This window comes from Heliangelus exortis, chromosome 3 (genome assembly GCF_036169615.1).
Source record: "Heliangelus exortis chromosome 3, bHelExo1.hap1, whole genome shotgun sequence".
Lineage (NCBI taxonomy): Eukaryota > Metazoa > Chordata > Aves > Apodiformes > Trochilidae > Heliangelus > Heliangelus exortis.
Genome location: NC_092424.1, coordinates 54,334,290 through 54,357,050, shown reverse-complemented (window position 1 = coordinate 54,357,050; position 22,761 = coordinate 54,334,290). Strand labels below are relative to the sequence as shown.

Genomic DNA, 22,761 nt, shown 5'->3' with positions numbered 1-22,761 from the left:
AGCATCTGTGGTTGCCATGGGAGTAGGGATGGCAAGTGCTAGGAGCAGAAGTGACTAACACCATAGAGACCGTCTTCTTTCCTATAGAGCTACTGCAAACTACTAAAGATTAAAATATATATATATAAAAATAGAAAACAGCATACAGACCTCCCACAGCCTGTGTTATGAGACAAGGTAGTTTCACCTGTTACTGGTCTCACAGGTCTTCTTCCAGTGTCTCATGAAACCCTGCAGTGCACATAATATCTGTTCCTAATGCTATGCTGATTTTCTCTTCAACCAAAAGCAGACTGTGGTATGATTAGACACAGAACAGGCTGAAACCTGAAGCCTGTATTCACCCATTCTTACTACTAATGCACACCATGTTGCAATGGGATCACACACAACAGTAAGGGTTGCACCTCACTGGGTACCAATCAGATTGGTTAACTGCTTGTATACCTTTTTCAAAGCAAACAGATAAAAACATATGGGCAAAGTTTACATGTACTCATCATCTGTTATGTCAAAGAGAATCCTGGCCAGTCCCTGAATTTCCACAAATAAAATCTTGCAACAGAAAAGATGAGGTAAAAAAATAGAAATGGGATCTTACAGCTGTCAATAAAGTCCAATAATTTACAGTAGCTGAGATGCAGAAAACAAATATAGATTAGTAACACCTCTTGGGAAATCTAGGAATTAAAATACATTAATTCATTTTCATCAAGGCTTTCCTCTGTTGGAGAGTGATTTCCTTCTGATTCCCTTCTCACACACAGAAATAGCAACAGAATCAACCCCAGTGAAGTCTAGGGAGTTACACTATACTGCTATAAACAAAATAATCAGACCCCTCTACAGTTCTCACCCAGTTCTAATAGTATGCCTCTCATAATGAACAGAGATAAGCCTCTTTATGAAGTAAAACCTTGGAGAAGGAAAGGGAGAAGAGGGTCCAAGCACTGCAGATGTTGACAGAAATATGTCACTAGGAACTGAGCAAGAGCACAGGAAGGGAGATGAAGCAGTGAAAAATATTTTATATGACTTGTAGGCTTAGGAAAGATCCTCCATTTCGTATCAACATTGCTTCTATAATTACAAATAAACCCTTTGGCTAGACAAAACTCCAATTTTTTTTACGTGGAAGTCATTCAATCTACTCAGTACGTACACTTCCTCTTTGCAAACAAGTGTCGTACAACACCACAGAGTGGTCTCTAGACAGGGTACAGCATTCTCTGATATTTCAAATTTATTTTTCACTTTAAATATACTTTACACCCCTCTACGATCCTAGGTAAGCCTCCTCGCCAGAAAAATATTCCACACAACTTGAAGGAAGTAGGCTTTACTGCATTGTCCCTGCAGCCCTGAAAAAAAACACCAAAAAACCATTTCAAAAGATTGAAAGGAAGGTCACAGTCCTAAGTGATGCCATTGGTCCAAATTTAGCCCAAATATGGCACTCTGCTCAAGACACAGAGGACCCAGTGCTGTAAATTCTTCCTCTCATGTGTATTTGCCTATTATCCTCAATAGGCCATTGGTATAATGGGGCTCTGTGCCTTGGTCAGATACATGCTCTGGTTAGAGAGCACAGGAGAGGGAAATACCTAAGGTTCTCCACAGGAGCAGGGCTACAGACACACAACAAAGTGAGAAAATTAACTGCTAGTATTTCACAATAAACACAGAGAACCACAATGAAAAGGCCTCTCACTGACCAGGCACAACTGTGAACCACAGTAACAAGCTGCCAATGACCTTCTCGAGATGATCATCTCATAACACATGATGCTGAGAGTGAAAGTGCTGCAGTCAGGTAGTTCGTATCAACTGTCTTATGACTCAGTTTGCCTCAACAGACAAAGAGAGCTAAAGAAATAATGAAAACCAACAGAGCCAAAAGAACAATGATAAACTGCACAACAGTTGCACCTAGATTAGCAAAATCAACCAGTAACTTCCTCAGGGGAAAGTATGTACCAAATCAGTTAAAAGACACAACTCCATGCTCAGTTTCAGCACGGCTCAACCCCACTCTGGCCATCTCTCCAGCTCTCAGCCCATCTCTAAGCATCCAAAAGCTTTTATGAAGCCTTAACTACGCAGTTTGAAGCACAGGTGGCACCAGCTGTTACTGCAGGTGCTTTACTTTCAAGTCTGTGTCAAAGCACAGCAAGGATGCAAACCTAGAGACCACACACACCCCCTGTCAAACAAGATGGTTGGCAATACTGGAGCTCCAACAGAAAGATGGTGGTAGGAAATTACTCTCCTCTTGCAAAGCTGCCACAGAGCCTTGGTGAGGAGTGAGAAAGGAAACAGCTCACTGGTGTTGAATAGGCAGATAAAAGAAAAATTGGAAAATGAGACTTGAAAAAGAGATAGGTATGCATGCAGCAGAGTGATGAGGAAGAAAGTTAAGGGAACTGAAGAGTGAGGTGAACAGTCTATTCTTAGCAAATTTTTATCTGAACAATGGAAAACTGATACTGAACAGAATATATATAATATATAACTGATACTGAACTGAAATGTAATACATTCTTCTTGGAAATTTAATTTTCCAAGTTAATTGTGTTAAAGGTCATGGTACCATAGAGTATAACAATTTCCAGGAATACTTTCACTAGCAATCTTTATGATGCCTTAGGGTTGGCAAACAGTACAAAAATATTAATTTGAATTTTAACATTTCTCTTTCACTTGCTGTATTGATGAGTAGACTACACTAGGCAATGGGGAAGATGCTGAAGCTACTCCTGACTAGAATACTACTCTGTTCTCACTTGCACAGATTCACATCAGAACTAAAATTAGATAAGGAGATAAGCTAGTAAGGGCATCAATTTCTCAGTGTGCTCCGTTGTGTGTAATATTTGTAATGTCCTTCCCCCATAATTTTCTATTTTTAGTTTGAACTTAACCTAGTCTCTCACCATAAACCTCAGTGAATCACAGTTTCTTGTGCCTCCAGAGACAAATACACCTAGAAGATCACTTCTTTCCACCAACCTCAGAGAACTGTACAAAGATGCATTATCACTTAGCACACAAACCCCCTAGTTAGGAGAACTGTGCAGAGCAACATCAAGGTCAAGACTGGTTTTGGTCTATATGCCAGTGAGTTTGTCAGCAACAGTTTCATAACTCAAGCAAATGATTCTTCACCCAGCTGGAACTGGCCATTATGTTTGAATGAACTTATCTGGACACTGAACAAGTGTTTTCTGGAACAACCACTTATGTAGCAGACAGATTAGAAAGTACAAACATAGTGGCTAGATTGAACTAAAGGCACTCCATCACCCCAAACGAAACACTCTGGTGAAGATATTTCCAAATACAGCAGCAACAACTGAGCAATCACACAAATGGGGTAGCCTCATGTTTAAAACATAGGAGTGAAACCTATTAGATCTTAGTTACCCTTCCTACTTCTGCAGCTTGTCTTTTCCTCTTGATCTTGAGTAAATTATTTATTGTCAAGACTTACATTTCCCCAGATTCAGAAAGAGGCAGTAAGGTTCCCTGGCTTTAAAGAGCAGTGTTGCAATAATTGTTTCATTATTCTTTGCAGAGCACTCTAAAATTATTAGATGCTGCTGCAGAAATGCATATTATTAAAGGTATTATAGTCCACTAGCAATTCCCAAAATAACCCTATCTTGTATGAACTTATAGTATTCTAAATTAAAGTCTCTAGTACCTGACTAAAGTCTTGAACCAGTACCTTTCCATGGCAGTGTAAAACATAAGAAGGAAAATAATCAGTTGTGATCATAATAGAGTTTCTCTTTGCACTCTTCTACCTCCATCATTTTTTTTCAGTACTGTATTACACACATACTAATTGGGAAGACAGCAAACACGTGGAAGGAAAGATTGTTCCAGTAAGCTCAACAGTCAGTGGCAAAAAGCCATTGTCGATTCTGCAATGGTCTAGGCCAAGCCCTAGTATAAATAGTAATGAACCCAATATCACATGTTTTATTAGAAAAACAGTAAAGAATAAAATTCTAACTGCCTTTTTCAAAGCTCAGCAAGTTTCAGACTCAATGGTTGGAAAAACAGCCTTCTTCTAAATTACGTTGGTTGCATAAGCCGAGAGGTCTCTCTGACAGTCAGAATCGACTCGATCCATTTGCTCATGTGAAGGTAAACATAACCCTACCTGCCACTTGAACTGCTTTTTTTGCTAGGGCAGACTGTACAGCTGTATACAGAAATGACTAGATATTTTCTAGACCAGGCCATATCTCCGCTCAAATGCATTGTCAATTCAGCTGTGTCAACAAATCAGGGTACAATTACAGATTCCTGGCTCAGATAACTAATGTTGAACAAGACTTTGTATGAACTGGGATGAAAAGTGATGATAGGTAACTTGGTTGCTTATAATTTTTGCCTAATGAGAATGACAGAATGAATTACATTTTCATTATCTGTGGAAGAACTAGTTTTGAGAGCAACTGTTCTTAGAAAGCAACCATTTTATATATCAACTTTTTAAGGAATTGTATTCTATAGCACATTGATGCAATGACTCAATACCACCAAAAGCCTCATTACCTGTTGGTCATCTGGAGTCCATATGCCACAGGTGATCTGACTCTCCAAGTTTATTTCTGAAGACCAGTGTCTTTGTCCACTGACTGAACCAACCAGCACAAATCCATCTCTATAGGAGATGAGTGCTTGAGTCCCATCATGGCTCCACGTAAAGTCACTGACCTTAACATATTAAAGACAAGAAAACAGATGTATGGAACACGTCAGAACCTGGAGCTGTTTTAATAAAAGGTATCACCGCACAGAACCAGAGAGCAAATGTTAGCCTAGTTGGAGTTATTGGATAAAGTAACTGCCCTTGCAAAGTGTCTTTGAGAGAATTCTTGAAACATTTCTTTACTAAAAGGAACATGCATTTTCTCCTGTGCTTTTCAAAAGGCATGAAGAACAATTCACTGTCCTCTTTGTTTTGCCTCTCAGTACCTGATCACTTTCAGAGAGCTGCAGAGAAATCAAGCATACCAACCTGTGCCCCCCGATCGTTCACAAGCTCCACAGACCATCTGCCTTCATATTGTATCCAAACAAATATTCCTCCATCTGCATCGCATGTTGCTAATTTCTGGAATGGTTCGTTCCATCTCACCAGCACAACCTTAAAAGATTACAAACAAAACCACCATTACCAAAACTGTGTGTTGTGCTAACAACTATTTAACAAGAATCAGTTAAACAATACTGCAAAATAAACATTACCATATTGAAATCCTAAAGATGTACAAAACAGTAATTTTCAGCACAGCATTAGGCGCCTCTCAAGAACAGCTGGAGAGGTTTTGTCACGGCTGTCAGGAAATGCACAGTCTCTCACCACCAGGCTTTTTGTAAGGCAATACATACTTCCAATAAAATCATACTATACACTGGAACACAGGAGCTCATTATAGAAGCAGCAAACAGGGGGCCCCATACAGACCATCCAAAACACCTTCAAATTATTTCCCCCATCGTAACCTCACAGACTGCCAGACTCTACCACAAATCATCATCTCTTGCTGACTTCAAATGATGTTGTGTGCACTGCTGTAAGATTGAGTTGGAATACTCGTATCAATAATGACATGAAAAAAAATTGAGTCCCAAATTATTACAATCTAGGTATTTCATTGAAATTGCTTTGTATTCCTCCTGCACTCCATAGCAAGCAACTTTTCTGGCTCTTCTCTTCGCATTAGAGCTATCTGGGCTTTTCTGGAGAATATAATCATGGCTAAAACTACCAAATGTTCTCTCATTTCTAATTAATATCAATTTAACAAATACCATCTCTTTTACGACCTCACATAACACAGGCATGTCATCCTAGTGCCTGAAGAAGAAATTAGCTGTAAAATCATTTACTTTCTGTTAGTAACTTTTCTTAAAAGCTTTTTTCCCAATTAGTTTCGTTTCAAAACATGCAGATATCTATGGGATGATTACATTCATAAAGAAGGAGATTCCCCTTGGTTACTTTACAGAGACACGGCATACACAAAAAAAACAAGTGCTAAATAGCCTATCAGTGGGATGCTATTTTAACTAAATGAGAATACGGTTCTAATGATGCTTCTCCATAAATCTGAATAGGTAATTAATCATTTAGGCAGGGAAAAAGATCATCTTTTCCTAAGATATATTTTGCTGCTTACAGAGATGGACTGATGGCTCCTAAAGGCGCCAGTCCTCATATGAGCTCTGAGTACACAGACCCACCACCCTTACAATGAAATCAGCAGTCATTTTCAGAGTTGGGATATAAATATGCACACCCAAAATCTAAACTTTATAGCTGATAAAAGATGATCTTACAGTTATTTAACAAATGCTACACTGATTCAGAGTGCAAAGGGTCAGAACTTCAGAATGTGTACAATAATGGAGCTCACCACTCCAAAGCATCAACCCCTGAAACAGCTAAAAGGAAACTGTTTCTTCATGCATACGTGAAAATCATGGGGAGAAGAGAGTATGAGAAGCCACCTCTGCTGTTAAGCAGCTAAAAAGAATTCTATTAAGAACTTTTTGAAAAATACTCCGTTATGCTTGATTACAACCTTACAGCTGTATGCCAAGTCTCGAGTCCTGTCTCCAGTTGGGTGGATTACACCATGTCACTGGATGGATTGTATCACAAGTAGACCTTTTTTTTGTTATTGTTGTTGATCAAGCAGCTTTATATTGGTGGAGGTTTTGTTCTGTCCCTCCCATCTAAACAAGAATAGCACAGGTTTGTCAAAATTTTGTTTTCTATTTGGTGTAAATCCCATGCACAAAAGCCATCATTTCCATCATTTCATCCACCCCAAAGGCAAAACACAACAACAATTATGCAACCATCCTTGCCTGTAATGCCTAACAGTATGAAGAAGTGAAGAAAACCCCAAGGGTAACACTGAAAAATCTTAATCTTTACAGACTAGTGATGATTATCAATGGAGTGGAAGGTACTTAACATCACTGAAAACCAGACCGTCAATGCATTAGACACTGCCCATGTTGGACATGTCAAAGATCACACAGGAAAATTGCTAGAGAAAATTTAGAAATGAAAGATAAAATTAACTGGTCAAATAAGATGTGTTTTAGCTAACATCCTCAAAGGTGCTACTAACTGTCTTAAAATTGCCTTGTTCTGTCTGGCAATGATTTGAGATGAGCATGATTTTATAGATTAGATCAGTTGACTTAATGGTCAAAGTGACAACAGTTACCTTGATGGGATTTGTCTCTTTTCTGCTTTAAATAGGAATCTTATCAAAACCTGTCTTTCCTTTAGATTTGATGAAACAACCAAGGGTACAATTCAGTATAACAAGACTATCTCAAGACTCTCTCTATCCCAACTGGATACAAATTAGTAATTTCCAAAATGAACTTACTGCTTTATAGTCACAAATGGAAGTGAGACAAGAATTTTATACCTTGGTAACAACCTCATAAGGAAGCAAATCTGTAATTTGGAAATTCAACTTCTTTAAACACAGAGCAAACATTATCATTTTATGAGGTCATTTTAAAGATGCTTCCATCATTTACATTTAGCATCTGACTACAGGTGCGAAGTTCACAGCTCAGCTGAGTATTTCCAATTACATTTTGGACACTTAACATACTGAAGCAGAGATAAAGAGAGGAAGAAGTATTAAGACAACTTTTGGCTTTTATATTGGCTAAAATGTAAAGCACATGAAAACATGTCTCACTGATAATGCACTAAAATAACGCATAAGCTTGAATTACCACTCTGCAAAGAGGAATTTTATTGCTAAACCATAAAGGCAAAGATATCATTACTTTCACTAACAGCTTCAACTCACATGAGACTCATTTTTACTTCTCTCTTTATGGTTCTCTGCTTCCTACTGAGCATCTTCATACAGGTATTGAAGGACTAAGCTGTTTTATCTTGTACTGAAAGAGCAAAAATATTGGTGTGACAAAGAAAGTTGACTTCGTACCATTTATGGTCCATACAGCTTTTGTATTTTTTCTAGTGATTTTTGTTGGTTTGGTTGTTGGTTGGGTTTTTTTTAAGATACTATAAAAATATCTATCTGTTGCTGTTCTACTCTAGAAAAAAATTGTATCACAGACATTATACAGCTTCTAAACTGCTATTTCATATCAGAAATGATCTCCCATGAATAAAACTTCAAGGGATTCCTGACCTAATATACTAAATAAAGACCTATGCATCACTCCCAAACGGGATGCCTTCCATGAAGCTTTTGAATTAGGGTCTTACATTTTCTTTGAGTTCCTTTTTATACAATGTGTAGTGGTGAAAAATTTATTCCAGAAGTGGAACATTCTTCAAAGCATCTTCAATAACTCTGCTTTAATTGTCAATTTGATTTTTAGGAATTAAAATTTAATTAAACTTAAAGTGGTAGAAACTCTTCCCAGGAACTGACTGCATACTATAATGCTGCAAACACAGCATAATAAGCAAAAAATTAAAAACTGAAAAATTATTTTCATTGTAATTTAGGATATGTGAGGATTGTTCTCCTCAATATTATAACACTTGTTTTTGTAGAAAATTAAAAGAGATAATATTGTGAACTTATACTTGGGACATGAATCCTTACATTCACTTCCAGTACTATGGAGTAATGAAGAATAAAATAACTGATAACATTTCTCAATTAAAATACTGCGCAAACATAAATTACACTAATGAACTTGAGCTACTTCCCTGTACTTCTTATCTGCACAGATGCTCCACTTAGAAAAGGCCTTTTTTATAGCAAAGGAAACATCTGTATCATTCTAACTGAAAAAACCAACAGATAATAACTTACCATTTTTTTTTTAAGAACACTTAATTATGCTTTAAGGTTTCCATTTTTATTCACTCTAATGCTTTTAGGTTCACTACTGCAAATAAGAAAACAATTCAAATCTGTCTCTGACCTGGAGGATCATCAAGTTTCTTAGAAAGACACTGCCACAGAAAGACCATCATGCAGCTAACAATGTTATTGCTTATTAAAACCTTAGACTTTTATGCAACTGCAATTTCTGGAGTAGCAAATATGTGATTAATAATAAATGTGACCTCTTCCCAACAGAAGCCAGATTTGAGGATTTAAATTCATTATGTGCTACTGGCACTTTTATTATTTTTTTCACATTTTCTACTCTGAAAAAACTACTGTGCATGAACACAGTACAAGACTGCTAAAATCCAAAACATTCTAAGAGCCTTTGTTATTCCTAATCTCATTACAGTTTTTGAAAGAGATGACTGAAAATATGATACCAATCAATCTTCATGGCATCAGGTTTCATTACTGAAATCTTACCTCTGTAGTTCCTAAGATATATAGTACAAAATTGCTATAGAAGCAAGGTACAAACACCTAGAAGAAATAGACAGATACACACAAACATCTAGAAAAAGTAATTAGGATAGTTAGAGTTAGATTTTATTACTGATATGCTGTAGGGAGTCATAGTAATTTTTTACAATCTTTGATCCTCCATTCATTTTACTGGGAAGAAGGCATATGATTTAAAGATAGAAGTCCTCTCCAGCATTAATTTTCACATACTCTATGGAGATCTGCTTGTAGATGGAGTATGGAAACGAGAGATTAGAGAATATTAGAGAATATTTGATGGCAAATATTTTATTACAGCACAACTTGCTACACCTGGAGAGCCAAGCGAACCAGGCATCTTTGCAGGGTGCACAGAATGTGATGCATTATAATTCCATTGAGTATTTACAGTACTAAATATTCTATGGAATTGCTGGCCTTCTTTTTCTCCCTAATGACTAATACTATTTCTAATGCTATTCAATGTGCTGATCTGAATCTCACCTTCCAAGCAGTGACAGTGAAAGACCTAAGTGTCCCTAGGACAGAAAGAGAAAAACTGATGAAGGTGATCAGAGTATTATCTACGGTAGTGGATCTGAAGGCTTCTTCAAAACCTGTGCTTTTAGGAAAGTACCCAAGTTTTTAAAGGAACTTAAGGGTTGAAACAAAACACTGGAAAAATAGAACTTGAAAATCTACCTAGGATCACTGAGCATCACCTATTTGCTGTATCAACCAATCCTATCATGCAATCCCCTAATAATGCTTAAAAGTACACAGAAATATGTGCCTGCAGTGCATATAGTGCATGCAACACATGGGCTCAGATTTTACTTCAGTAATGGCAACAAAGATGAACAGATGTGTATCTGTCAAATAAAAAAGAAGTATGTACCGTGAGTAGATATACACATATAATATATCTATATACATTGCATACATATAACATGGGTGCCTGCATGAACACATATCCTTATTAAATTATTGAGGAAAGTGCAAATTTTGTACATTTGTTGACTGGAATTTAGTTAACTAAAGTGGATTTTTATAACAAAATTACAATTTAACAGTGACAACAGGTGCCCAGAATAAGGAGTATCATTGCAGTTAAAAACCTGCTGCTTCTCATCATACTTTGCCGATAACCAATGCTTGGATCTGCATATGTTTGATTAAATGAAACATAAAATATATTAGTATTTTCAAAATAAACGATAATCATGTTTCTCTCTCCTAATTCATATGCTGCAAATAGACTGCTTGCAATTATTCTTACTTTTGCATTGATTAACGACCTTCATTTCTTGCCATGACAATAATGCCACGATAATTCTCTACATTCAAACTAACTCAATCACACAAACAGCATCACATAACTGTTCTTTCTACTAGTAACACTAGACTCAAAGATCAGCCCACATGGTAGACAGCTAGTCTGCCTCTCATGGGGTGGCACACCCATCTTCCTACTTGTCTTATATTGTCTTATATATTCTCTAATTATACAGTTCCTGTCTCTTCCACATCCACAGAACTTTGACTTTTTTGTTTCCAGAAATCACACTGGGGTAGAAGTGATTCGTTTGCATACAGAGCTGCCAGTTTTCCAGGTACAATACCTGTCAAGGAATTATTATTAAGAAGAAAATACTACTATTAGTAACAAACATTGTGCTGCAGCTAAAGAACAGCAAATTTGTAGAAAATGTGCCAACTCACAACAGGGGCTGCACATTATGCAATGAGTAAAGGAATTGTTAACAAATCATTGGAGACAAAACACAACATCCAAATTCTTCATGTTTCTTTAGTCTAAATGCTAAGAAAATGAAGTCCTTTCCTGGAAGAACTGAAGTAGTCTCCAGATACCTCAGGGATGGATGTCCTTTAATGAACCTTACCCCTGCTGTGGGAGAAGCTGTGGTCACTGGCAATCTGTGCCAGCAGCTCAGTGGCAGCTCACAGCCCCCGTGGGGTTTGGCTACAGCTGCAGGGAGCCCTTCCCACTGCCACTTGTACAACTGTGGTCTGCTGCTTTATCCCAGGATCCTATCTTTCCCTTGAAAAAACTGTATTACTCTGCCAGCAGCTGTCATCTTGTTTTTTCTTCTCTTTGAAAAGGAGCTTTCAATTTCTATACATAATACTTATATAAACGTAACAGCATTCTTGTGAGAGATTATATAAAAGCTATTAACTATAGGGTTTTAAAAATACAAAAAAATAAAAATCCATACAAAACCAAATCTGAAGAGCTTTTGTTTTTTTTACTGGAAAACTAATTTGATGGTATAGCATTATCAATAAGCTAAGCAGGTATCTGTGTCAGCTGGGGACATAACCTCACACTAACTGAAACCAGAGGTAAGCCCAGACCAGCAATAAGGTGATGACCTTACCAAACTTGAAGGGTCCAGATCCAACCCTGCACACCTTTTTCTGACCACAAACTTCAAATCATTCTGTGGCTTTCACATGAAAAACTTACTTGCAAAATCTTACAAAGCAACTACATCTCTAAATGAAATACCTTGGGTAAGAGCCTGAAGGTAAGTATAATGCAGGAATACATTAGAAGCTCTCTACCATTTTGTTCAACACACTTGTTCTAATTTTCTTCCCCTTCCTCCCTTGTTTCCATAATGCTCAGAGCATGCACTAGGCTGACAAAGACTCAGATCATCTGCAGAAAAAGGCCATATAGGAGCAGTGCAGTTTACCAGCAACATCCTTCTGAGTGGGCATAGGAGAAGTAACCATTCACCTTGCCCTCACTTGTTCTTTGTGTTAGTGGCTGGTGCCCTCTGCAAGTAATAGTGTGGTTGTTCACCCCCCAGGAAGAGTGCTGATCCTCCTCAGAAAGCTTTGCCTATTTGCTTCACAGACAAAATGTCACACGCACCTATTTATAAAAGGTAATTTGGGATTGGCATCCAACCCACCACATAAACCTATTTTTGAAAGGTATTATATAGTTGGCATTCAATCCCCAATGGAAGGCATTATGACCTTTAAAAGCTGTAGGATATCATTATGGCAAGAAAAACTCATTTTGATAGCTACTTTGAAGAGGGGAAATACTTAGTGTGAGTAAGATGTTGTCTTAAAAATACCTAGACTGTCAACATCTCACTGAATACATTTAGGAGCCTTGATAGTAAACTGCCAAGACAACAACTCCAAAAGGCTCTAAAGCTTTACAAATCTCCTTATGTTCCTTAAGTCATACACTTCATTTTAAGAAATACACCCCTGAAGCCTGTTGAACCCAATAATTTGACACATAACCATTTTATATGTTCACAGAACACAAAATGTGAACAGAACACAAAATCTGATCACCTACCTTAGAGGAAAGTATCCCAAATACCCCTCAGAGATACCAAAGAAGAAGCATTACACTCCTATGTATTAAGTGGCTCATAGGGTCAGTCACAAAGGAATTACTCTTTTCACTTTAGAATCATGATTTTACTCATGTCTTCAATGAACCTAACATGGATGATGAGATTTTGGTATCTGGCTACCAGTTCTCATTTGAATAAGTTTCTTATCTATTTGTTCAAGGGTTATGACAGAAAATAGTTGGGTATAACCTAAAGGAAAATAATTATGGCATAAAACAGCAAAGGCCTGAAGTCTACCACCGATATGAACAACGTATCTGCACAAAGTGTTCTTGGAGGGGAAATGGGTGGAGGTTCTGCTCGTTTCCCATCACACAGGCAATCAAGTGAAAGCAAAAAGGAGTATAGTGCGCTTTTGACTCCCTTCCCTTCATAAAGATGCTCAAGTCCCAAAAGCTCTTTCATAGAAAAGATAAGTTTTCACAGAAAAATCTTTTTTAGAGTTATGTCATGCTCACTTCAGCAAGGGAAACTCCTTTATAGAACGTACACAACTGTCCATCTCCTATCAATGTTCTTCCTATCCTTAAGCTTCCTGCAAGATACTTCTGTTGTGTACTCCCTAGAAGTGCAGAGGCAAGCCCACAATGACTAAAAGTAAAGCAAAACTGAATGTTGGTAAGGATGAACAAAGGATAAAATAGCCATTCCACGACCTTCCTTCTAAGAAGAAAGATTTCATTTTCTTCTAGCTTCCATACAGATAAACACACCATAATAAAAAAGGAGAAAAAGCTATTCTAACTAAAGCTGAACGCTGTTTTTGCCTTAAGATCAAAATACCCCGAACAAAATAATTTCCCCTAACAAATCACTGATGAGCACAATTAGGAAAGGCTCATTGCTGTTAAAAATAAGACACATGCAGTAACTGTACCGAGCCAGCAGTTCCTTAGGTTGGAGCATCTACGGTAAAATATTTTCCCTGACCAGACTCAAAACGCTCTGGTATTTGGCCTACATTAAAAGTAAATGAGCCTAATGCTCATTTCTTAAAGGACTGACAAAATTATATTACAGATGGTATAAATCAGGACTGTTTTAGAACCTTCACATTTCCATTTACTTTAAATGGCATCAAGCTGTAACAATAACACCCTCTGATGTCCACCTATGCATCATCACCATTATGAATTCAAGAGACCATGCACATCATTGTTAGAAAATCCAAGGAGAGGGGTGAAAAAAACGATCAGAACACCTCAAAAAGACAGTTTAAGACAGTCTAAAATTCTTACTGACTTTTTCATGGCTAAAAATACAGAAAATATTGGATACAGAGACACAACATATCAGTTCTTTCTTCATGATACTTTATAAATTTTATAATAATGACGCTTAACATTCTTAAGAGAGTTTAAAATGGAATAGAAGTAACTGAAGTCTTCAGATATAAAAGGAAAATAAAAAATGCGAATGGGCAAAGTGGAGTCATGACAAGAGGCTGGAAATATAGAAATTACTTGAAAACAACAAGAATAAGACACTGAACATTACTGTAATAATATGATATTCAGAAAATTGTATTTTAAGTTAAATATCAAGTAAAGCTTCTGGTAATGAAAGAAATCACTGAACAGTCTTCTAAAAGAAAAGGTGGAATGAAGGAAACCTTTGGAAAAACCTCATACTAATTTTCATATACCATTAGAAACATAGTGCAGGGACTTGATTTTTTTTGTGTTAACTGACTACACAGTTACTACAATTCAGTGGTTCTATTATTAAAAAGATTGTTTTCTTGTTCACTGACTGAAATTTAAGAAAAAATAATTTAATAAATAATGTAATTTAATTTAATATTTATTAATAAATACAACAGCAATTTTTATTATCTCAGGTTTTTTTATAGAACAGTATTGCTTTAAAGCTCACTTGAGTGCTTAAGTGCTGCACACATATATGAATAAATACATATAATTTCAGTGTGACAGGCATATGATAAAAAGATTTAGTCTTGTCCTGTGCATGTGGGTGAGGGGGCATTACCTATATCTTCATACAGCTATGATTAAATTACACTCTATAGACTGGGGGTATAGGTGATAGCTGTCTATATGGTTTGCCAGCTATTTTCATGACTGCATGCAGATCCGAGAGCAATCGGTACTTCCATTAGGTTTTGCTCTGGGTGTGCTCTTGCTACTTTGAAACCTTAGTCTGCTGGTATTTGCAGAGTAAAAACAAAGAAAAACAGCTGAAGGGAAGCAGCATGGGAGTCATTCCCTTTTCAGAAACCTTCAGTAACAAAGCGGTGACATCATGAGCATGAGGGTCTAACAGCTCCATTTGGAAATTGTTCATGTTACTAAGCAATTATTGATCTCCCAGGTGGGGGTAGGGAAGGCTGATTCTATAGTTCTTGAGTATCACAACACAGAAATTACAGTGTCTCCTTTTTCCAACAAATGTAAGTAACAGAAGGAGTTGGGGGGTAAGGGTGATGGATCAAAAAGTGAGGAGTTAGAAATGTGACCTAAGACCCAACAAAGGGTACTTTTTACCAAGCAAAGTCCTCTACACAGCACCAAAGAGTAGACTGTGGAGGACTGAAGGATACTCCAGGGACCATCAAGTATCCCAGTGTTTAGATGGCAGAGTGAAAGAGCCCCAAGGAAGCTGACTTGTGACCAAGCTCAACTAGCACGAGTGAGGAGATGAAGATGAGCTCAGGCTTCATCTAAGCAGCCCCAAGCAGTGGATGAAAGGGATCCCACAGCTGCATTTTTTGGCCACCAGCTTCCTCCACCATCCCCTGTCCCAGAGCCTCAGCTGAAAGCTGGACACGTAGCACATGGCAGCCACTGCCTCCTCCTGGTCTGCACCCAGGAATTTTTTTTTTGGCAAAGCTCCGTCTTAGTGCCTACAACATCCTTACAGTTATATCCAGCTCTGCTACAGTTACTATACAGTAATTAATACAAACTACGTTTCTGTAGAAAATACCAACAAAACTACTGCTGTACCCTAATATGCCCAAGCTTCCCAGGATGCTGACGCCTGCCCAAAACTTCGCATGGCGAAGGGGTAGGGGTGTCCTGCCTGGACCATGATGGCACTCCCAACGTGGCTGCCACTGCATGCATCACCAAATCTCAAATTATTCCCTGAAGAACGTTTTGTTCTTAACATATCATGTGCCAAAGCTGATACCTTTGCCAAAGGGAAAAGCATGAGCCAGGGAGCCCTGGACAGTGTCTCTCAGCAGAGAGCAAGGGACTGCAGAGAGGCAAGTATTGAGCAACACCTGGTGCCCAGTCTGACTACCAGTCTCACATGATCTTGAAATATTAGATTTATCAGCACTATAAATAAAATCATGTGATGCAGACTCATGCACTGTAGTCTGTTGTTATGCAGTGAAAACAGTACAGTTGAGATAATGAGCCAGTCAACTACAGTTAATAATTTTATTTGCATTTATGATCCGGTTAATTGACACTATTTTAACAGAAACCATGGTAGCCTAGAAGTCTGTTGATATTACTGCATAGGCACACACTAAATTTACTACCCATTGATTTCCTAACACTCTCAAATACAGTGGTATTTTTCCATACCATTTTACTGCTTCTGATCAGCAGTTTTGAGTTATGCTTGCCATTTGAAGGCCAAATACCATCATGTTCCACTGACATTTTGGAATTACCTTACCTTCTAGAAATTAAGCAGAAATTAGTATTGTTGTGGGGTTTCTTTCATATATACCTTTTAAGAGGGTTTGATTTTCAAAGTCCTTTCAAATACCTCTCCATTACATTTAAGATCTTCAGACAAGATCAATAATTATTGGCTTGGGTTTTTAGTAGTTATTCTAAAACATAATAATGTCACTTAAAATGAGACACAACTCAAGACGGTAATGGTACACCAACACAGAGATGAATGTACTTGCAAGTCTGCAAGTACGATTCCTGAAAAGGTTGCTATTAGGTAAAATGGCAGGACTAGGAAGAAATTTTCTAGTCTAAGGGTGGAGAGACACTGAAACAGGTTGTCCAGGGAGGCTGTGGATGCCTCATTCCTGGAAGTGTTCAAGGCCAGGTGGATGGGGTTTTGAGCAACCTGATCTAATGGGAGGTGTCCCTGCCCATGCAGGGGGGTTGGAACTAGGTTATCTTTAAGGTCCTTTCCAGTTGAAACCATTATAAGATTCTATGATGACTACGAGAACCAACTGATGTCTGCCCAGCATAAGAGTCAAACCCATTTAGGGTCTAATACAAGTTAGTACAGCTGAAACCTTAGCAAAAATGATACATTACTCATCGCTATGTACACACATACACATGTAGAAAGGAATGAATGCTAACAAAAATCAGGCGTATTGGAACTGCACCATGTAAATGTGCTTTTTTAGGCAGACAAAACAAGTTTTCCTTACTTTAGGTTTGCCAATTCAATGATTTAACTGAAGAAATCAGGTAAAGACAACAGTTGCTCACATCGTGCTTTTCAGTCACTGTAAGCAAAATTACCTTCGGAATATAAGTGCTGACAGCACTCCAGTAGTAGGGGCATTTTTAAGAGCTGAAGAATTTTTATTCATACACATAATGCACATTTGGCCAAGAAAAGTAATTCAAGACCTACTACCTGAATTTACAAAAACATCAGTTCCTGACATTATTTACTTTTGTGGAATCTTGTACATGCCTTGACTAAACACTCCTGTTTAGCCACAAAACTTGGTGACAACTAGAGATGCTGAGAACCACCCCTGCCATTCAGCCAGTGCCTGAAAACAGACTGCACCACTCTGAAGCCAGGTATTACCCACAGCAAATGCTATTTGGGATGTTACTTAGAACTAATTTCATATATTTTTATGCAAATATTATACAAATTGCACCACTAAACTCCTACTTAACATGCTACCTTAGGAAGAAGATTAAGAAACAGAAAAAGTGAAAGATATCCCTAGCAGATAGATATTGTCTTAAAATCTCCAGTGTACGTCTTAATATCCCCTACAAAATTATTCAGCATAGACTATGGCAGCAGAAAATATTTCTGGTATTCTTGAAAACAGATCTCTTAAGAGACTTAAAACCTCTTTTTAAATTTTCAGCCTAGCAACTTACTACTGTAACAAAATCACAGTTCTAAGCAAGAATTTCCTTGTGTCAGTTTTGGACTTTGTCACCTTCTGATTTTTTTTTAATTCACCATTTTAGTGCTTTGAGACAAGGAAAACAGGAACTACCCCAGTCTAGCTTCTCTGATACCATTTACTGGTTTATACAGTTTTAGCCCATCTCTGACTCATCCACATTCTAAGGTAAACAGTCAGTTTTATTCAGTCACCCTCCACAGCTGAGATTTCCCAGATTCTTATTCAGCTTTACCCCGTGTTCCCAGAACTCCCACTAACTCTTGAATGTTATCTTGAGGTGAGACGAGGACGTTCTTGATATACCAGCTTTTACTTTTGGCACCACTCTCCATGCTATTCTTGATTACTTTTTCTATTCTACATGGTATGCTTTCAAAATTACTGGGATTTTTTCTTTTACTACTCTATTTTTCAAGTCAGCTGCTCACTGAGAAGGAGCTTGTTTTCTCTAGTCCAGGTCTTTCCTAAAGGAGGTCTCCTTGGAGGGGCATAGGACTGACTACCACATAGCTCTCCATACTCAGTGATCAGACACAATTTAGGCACTTCTAAATTCTGCTTTTAGGCAGGGCTAGTAGAACAGGCACAATCCCAAGCCTGTAAGAGCAGAAGTCCCCACCAGTTTAAAGAGGGGATTCATCAAAATACTGCTGTTAAAAGGTCTAAGCATTTAATGTGCCTTTTGCTTCTATCTCCAATACAGGTTTTGAGCCACGCCAGCAAACCGACTCTCATCTTAGTAGTTCCATGTTTCTTAATCACCACCTGCAAAGTACAAAACTTTCTAAAAGCTTTCATCAGTTGAATCAAGTTATTTACCACCTTCCTCCCCTTCAGTCTGGCGAAACTCTATTTTCTTCTGTGCAATCTTGATGGCTGCAATCTATGAATTGTGACCTGTCGGTGACAATTATTTCAGCTAAATTATTGACTACCACCATGAGCTTACTGGGCTGTAATTATCCAGATGCTTCCTAGAGTCTTCTAACACATTTAGTCCTACATTTTTATTGCTTTATTTCTAATAAGACCATACCTATCTTGTCTAACACCTCAGCCACCTCATTTCTGCACTGCTCTCTCAACAAATCTGGGTGTTTACCTGCAGTGAGGAGTAGCACTAATAAATAATTTAACATGTCTGCAATACTCTACTTTCTTGAATTGCTCCCTCTGTGTGTGGCAATCCACCCATCTGGCCAACACTTGGTCTCACCAAATTCCAGCTTCTGATTCACTTAGAGCACTGTTATTTGTTCCTGCTCCTTCAGATAATATACCGCACTGTCAGCATTTCAGTCTTCTGGGCTGCATTTTTAACTGTTGTAGGATTAATTTAGGGGCTTGACTTATTCAGACCCAGAGCCAAGCACCTTCCTAAAACCAAGGTTTTAGGAACCACCTGGTTACTGGATTCTGGCTACAGGATCCCAGGGCAGAGGTACTGCCTGGGACCTGCTGTGGACAGGGAACTGTCAAGCATCTTCCTTTCTTGCTCCCACCACTTACAGGAACATCAAGGAAATAATGTTTTTGGTGAGTGGGCTTCTGGAAAGGATCATCATATTGCCCAAAACTTGCACTTTTACTCTTATTTCCCCCATTTGTTTGGCCTCGCAGCACATCAGAAGGTAAAAAAGTATCCTCATTGATAGTTTACCACTGAACAACTTCAAGTATTTTTCTGAGATCATCATGAGCAGAATCATGCATATTAATAGTTCAAAAGACAGAAGGCCTGAAAACTTTAGTATTGTTACATTCATGTCATAAATTTCATTAATTGATGCACGCTTTCAACAAAAACCTAGGACCCTTGAGTGGTGGCAGGGCAGTGTTTAGACCCTACACAAACAGTCCCCTGAATGAGATCTGCCAAGCACTGTGCTTCAAAGGAGACTCAGAAAGAGCTGCTGCATAAATTTTCTTCAGTGGGCAGAGCTCCCATCTCAGCTTCTCATTGCCACACCTGGTTCCCATCTTGCTGTTTCTTCATTACTCCCAATGCAGTTGTGTAAATCAGATCACAGAAATCTCTGACAATGATTAAATGCTGCTGAACTTTAGTGCACAGAAATAAAGCTCCTGAATAAGTTCCCATACCAAAACCACATTAATGCCCCTGTGGTATTCCTGCAGTGACAGGAACAGGCTGGGAGCACTGCCGAGCATGTTCATGTAAGAGGCGATGGCCTCTTATGCCAAACCTCCCACACGAGTTCCATCTGGCTTGTATAAACTCCAGAGCTGAAGAAAATCTACAGTCCTGCAGTGCTCCAAAACCTGAATCCCTTAGAATCATAGAACCACAGAATGTTTTGTGTTGGAAGGGCTCTTAAAGATCACCTAGTTCCAACCTCCCTGCCACAGGCAGGGACACCTCCCACTAGACCAGCTTACTTAAAGGCCCATCCAGCCTGGCCTTGAACACTTCCAGGGAGGGGGCAGCCTTAACTCTTCTGGGCAACCTGTTCTGGTGTCTAATCACACTCAAAGTAAAGAATTTCTTCCTAATATCTAACCTAAATCTACCCTCTTTCAATTTATAACCATTCCCCCTCATCTTATACCTACAAACTCTTGTGAAGTCCCTCCCCAGCTTTCCTGCAGGCCCCCTTCAGTCACTGGAAGGCTGCTGTAACATCTCCCCAGAACCTTCTCTTCTCCAGGCTGAACAACCCCAACTCTCTCAGCCTGTCTTCATAGGTGAGGTACTGCAACCCTCTGATCATCTTTGTGGCCCTCCTCTGGACTAGCTCCAACATCTCCATGTCCTTCTTGTGTTGCAGGCCCTGGGAGAGCTTTTGCCATGCCTTGCCTTCTGCTGAGAGGAAACCTGCTGCCAAGTGCACCAGGAGCACCCCAGGGACCAGGAGCACCCTGCACTGGGGAACACAAAACTTACGATGCCTGATGATTTCTTTTTACACACCAGTAATACTGACAACATCTAAACACAGAGGTCAACTATGACCATTAAAACCCATCCTAAGCATTCAGGAGTTAAAAGAGGATGATCTGCTGTTCTCATCATGAAGCTGAAACATATCTCAAGACTCTGTGCCTTGGTTCCAAACTATAATTTGAGAATGTATTCAGATCATGACTGAGACTGGTGAATTTGGGGGGATTTTAGCACTTCTATTTTGGGTGTAATATTATTGGCATCTTCCCCCAAAGTGGCTCCACAGTCAAGAGCAGAATTTATGATCGAAAGGTTTATTTTTCTTTCTTCCACAGTCCTCTTTCCATCTCCCACGCTCACTATAAATAATGCACAACTCTCATGTGAAGCGAATTAAAAAAGGTTGAAGGCCAGAAATATATACTCCACAAATAGATTCTAAAAAAACTTTCTTTTCGGGCAGCTAAGTGTTCCAGGCTAACTTACCCACCCACTCAGCATGTACCCAAATCTAGAGCATATGATAATTCATCTACAGTAAAGAGATTTTCTTCCAAAGTGGTTTTCTTTGAGCTAATCCATTCTGCTCTAAGACTTAAGGTGTGCATATTATCCTTATTAAACAACACTCTCAATTGAGACTCATCCCTACTTATATAGCCCAAGCTTTTGAGGTCTGCATAATATTTTTGACCATCTCTGGGAATACCAAGAGTTGAGAACCCAACTCTCAATTTGGGATATCAGTAATGCCCATTTTTCACAGGGAGTTATCACTATCCAGCAAAATGAGAACAGACCTCCAGAAATAGGGGTAAAATTAACACAAGATATTTTTCATCTGTAAAGAGGTGCTATTTAATGTATAGTCACAAAGCTAAGGGGACAGCAATGCTGTTTCTGAGAAAGGAAAATTAAAGGGATTCTACAGATCACAGATGAAGATTAACCTCCTTGGTTTTTTCCCTCCTTTTCCTACAAAATACCTGTAGCAGTTAAATAATCTTGTCTAATCCCATTCTGTATTCCTGAAGCATACACTATCTACACTCTTAACATTATCTATAATTTACAGCACTGTATTCTGAGCACTAGTCAAGGTATCTCATGGCTGATAACTACTTCCAGGCAACACAGAATTCCTGTGATGCTGTGTACCATGTCACTGAAGTACTTATTCTAGGACAGAAGTTCTCAACTTGGGAGTCGTGAATAGCACTCAGGAATTACAACCGCCTTCTCTTTTCTTAAAATAGATGAGAGGAGGTGATCCAAAGAAAATGTTTTTGTAATGAGAGGTCAGCACTCAAAGATCATTCCACGTGACTGGACTTAATAATTTGGATGGCTTAGGGACTATTTTCAACATGCAAATATTATGACCATAGATAAATATGACACAAGCAAGCACACCAACTTGCCAGGGAAATTTTAAAGACTCCTCAGTATAAGTACAGGCACACTGCAAGAAATGTGACCAGCCATAGAGCCAGACTTAAAGGGAGAAATCCATCATATAGCACACAGGTAACACCTCTCACAAAGTAATGCAACACTACAAGGAAAAGCAACATAAATGTGATTTACTTAATGTATTTACAATACAATATTTTGTGGGAGTTTCTTTTCCCTGAAAAAAATCAACATCTGTACCTTTTCACTCAGATCTGAGACAAAAGCACATCAAAATAATTTTATCCAGCTCTTGGCTTGTATTACTTAAGGACGGGTTACAGAAAAGGACCTAGGAAAGAAACAAAGAGACTAAAAAGAATATTGCAGCTGAGAAAGATATCAACTTCTAAAGGTCACAAGCACCTTGCTCTTTAAAACCAGCTGAATTTGGCTTATTCCTGAAAAAAACATCTAAGAGCTTTAATTTGGTTTGGTATCAACTTCCCAGCAGAGTTGGGAGGTTTGGTTGAGAACCAAACTTGCTATAGCTTCTGGGAGCAA

The 22,761-nt window shown here is 38.4% G+C and overlaps 1 protein-coding gene across 4 annotated transcripts in view; it reads right to left on the bottom strand.

Moving 5' to 3' along the window:
- Window positions 1–22,761, bottom strand: part of TULP4 (TUB like protein 4) — a 148,215-nt gene that overhangs the window by 49,173 nt on the left and 76,281 nt on the right. For 3 of the 4 annotated variants that reach the window (XM_071740646.1, XM_071740643.1, XM_071740644.1), the window contains exons 3-4: window positions 5,033–5,161; window positions 4,567–4,728 (exon numbers count right to left, since the gene is read on the bottom strand). The exons of the other annotated variant lie outside the window; for it this stretch is intronic. In XM_071740646.1, the coding sequence (XP_071596747.1) occupies window positions 4,567–4,728; window positions 5,033–5,161 (291 nt within the window). The remainder of the gene's footprint in view (window positions 1–4,566; window positions 4,729–5,032; window positions 5,162–22,761) is intronic. 4 annotated transcript variants of the gene reach the window in all.